Source organism: Solanum lycopersicum, chromosome 6, assembly GCF_036512215.1.
Source record: "Solanum lycopersicum chromosome 6, SLM_r2.1".
Taxonomy (NCBI): domain Eukaryota; kingdom Viridiplantae; phylum Streptophyta; class Magnoliopsida; order Solanales; family Solanaceae; genus Solanum; species Solanum lycopersicum.
In genome coordinates this window covers 44226502-44229210 of record NC_090805.1, presented here as the reverse complement: position 1 = coordinate 44229210, position 2709 = coordinate 44226502, and the positions used below count along the sequence as shown (strand labels likewise).

The following is a 2709-nucleotide window of genomic DNA, read 5'->3' as shown; positions in this document are numbered from 1 at the left end:
CCACAAACGAAGGGTTTCGTTGGTAGGGTAATATTTCATTCCTTTCTTTGTTTAGAAGAGACAGCCTGTTAAAAGTCTTTTGAGAAACCTCCCTTCCTAAGTTTTACTTTTTTCAACGGCTTAAGTAAACAATTTCAATATTAATTAACAACTACCATACGTTTTGTATCATGTTCCTCTTTTTCTTCTAATTAAAAAAGAATGATTATACAGAAATTTGTTGATTAGTACTTCAAACGTACGGTACCAAACATTACAAAAAAAAAAGAAGCTTAATTAATGTCAGAGTACTTAAAGTCACAGAGGCAGATCAAACCATATATATACATTAAGAAATTTATTAAATATTTAATCGTGAACTCAATTTTTTTAACAAGTATTTATGAACTCAATAAGGTAGTAAACTCGTAATAAAAGTTCATACACTTAAAATTGTGGATCTCCATGTCATAAAGAAATAATATACGAAACGAAATATTACGTATTATCTTCCCAATCAACTCCTACTATATTTAAGGGGATTTTTGCGATTTTAAAAAAGAAAAAGTACTTAATTGATGTTACAATATAGAAAAATCATGATATTACACGGTAATGAAATTAAACAGGAACACCCGTCCTCGACGTTTTTTTTTTTTTTTGTCTAGCAAAGTACCATAATCATATATTTAGCATATGACATTTGGAAACTATGTTAAAATGATATTTTTGTAAAATTGGAATTGGACTTACCATTTGCAATCTATCCATGTGAAAGAAAAGGAAAATATGGAAAATTTATTTGTGGGTATTGGGTAACAATAGCACTTTCCTAAAGTTAGATCCAGAAAATCACCAACTCCTTAAATAATAATTGAAGTAATAAAATATTGAATGAAGCCAAATTATACGTGGTCCGTATACAAACGTGTCAACTTATGAAAAAGTAAAACATATTGAATACTTGATTGCATCCTTTTCCTCTCTATGAAAATCCCCTTATATATACCACTCACTCAGTTCTTCTCATAAACCACAAAAATAAACTCTCTTCTAAAGTTTTCTCTTCGGTTTTCATCAATATTTGTCTCTCCTTCTTAAGTGAACAAAACAAAAATTCAAAAGAAAAAATGGATCAAAAATTGCCAGTTATAGCGAAAAAGTTCTGGAAGATAGTCCGCGTGGCTTATTTCATGTTGAGGAAAGGATTATCATCAAAGAGAAAACTAATGTTCGATCTCAACTTATTAATGAAACGTGGTAAGATTGCTGGCAAAGCCGCATTCCAAAATCTAATGTTCCAGGGCCATAATAATGATAATCATGTTCATCAATCAACTTCCAAAGAGTATTACGAGTTCAGCTGCAGTAACAGCCCCTCTTTTCACCTCCCTTTCAACCTCAACAAGCGCATTAATAAGCACAATCACAATGCAGTATCTGTCACTGAGCACGACGACGTTTCAATGATGAACGCTGCCGTTTTGAAGGCATTAGAAATGCTTCAGAGCGAAACAGCATCACCTGCTTTGCCTGGATTCGGGAGGACTCCAACGGTGAGACAATTAAGGATTACAGACTCGCCTTTTCCGGCTGATAACGGTGAAATTATTAGTCACGTTGATGAAAAAGCTGATGAATTCATTTCTCGATTCTACAGAGATTTGAGAAGAGAGACTGCATCTGCTTTTGCTTAATTTTTTTTTTCTTTCAAAATTAGCTCATGGCAATAATTATTATGTATAGAAAGAGCTTATGTATGCAGATTGGGAGCTCTGAATACTGCAAATTTATTTTTGGTTTCCATTCTGTCCCGGGATTTATTTATTTTCTTTTCATAATTTTCTCTTTTTATGAAATTGTGAAAATTATTGATGTGATGATACCCGTTTGGTTCTTGCTTACGGTATAATATTTTCTTAATATATCCACCTGTGTCTGTATGACTCCTAATTTCATGTTTTTTGCAATAGTTTCATTGTAAAATACTGAATCTCTATCGACCCGCGGTACTTCCACAATTTTTCTCTTTTTATTTGATCGTCGGCTACTCGTTACAACCTTCTCTTGTATGCTATTTTCGTATTATTTTATATGTCGAATTTTAAGAGTCAAATAAGTCTATTTTTGAAAATATATTTTATATAAATTTTATAAAATTTTGAAATTATCAATTATTGTGACTCATAATACTTTTTACTTAGTTTGTAAATATATAAATTTTATTTCAAAAAGATTAAAAATTTCATACACAATGTTAAACTTTAACTGCTTAACTCTTAAAATATAAAAAATATTATATAAATTGAAACAAATGAGTAATTATTCGTTGGAAAATAAGAATAACAAAAGGTAACATGGAGTAGGTAAATTCATTCTTTTCTTTCGGCCCAAGAAGTATATAATATTCTTCAAATTCATTTTTACTTCATTTTGAATCTTGCATGCCTTTAAAAGTTGTGATTAAACGAGATATTTTATTGTAATATTATACATTTTACTAAGTCCTTCCATCTCTTTTTACTTATTTAATATTAACAATTTATTTGTCATTTTTGAAACGAAAAAATATTTTTTAAAATTATTATACCTTAATTTATTTAGAGAGTTAATATTTTTAAAAAAGGTTAAAACATTTTTAATGATTAAGTGATTTTGGATTATAATAATTAATAGGGATAAAGTGTTAAATTCATTATATTAATTATTATTTTCTTAATGAACGTGTCA

At 29.2% G+C, this 2709-nt stretch overlaps 1 protein-coding gene across 1 annotated transcript; it reads left to right on the top strand.

Moving 5' to 3' along the window:
* Positions 1-234: 234 nt before the first annotated feature.
* Positions 235-1906, top strand: LOC101252785 (uncharacterized). The gene has a single exon (XM_004241700.5). The coding sequence runs from the start codon at positions 1110-1112 to the stop codon at positions 1674-1676; it is 567 nt and encodes a 188-aa protein (XP_004241748.1). The 5' UTR covers positions 235-1109; the 3' UTR covers positions 1677-1906.
* The last annotated feature ends 803 nt before the right edge of the window (positions 1907-2709 follow it).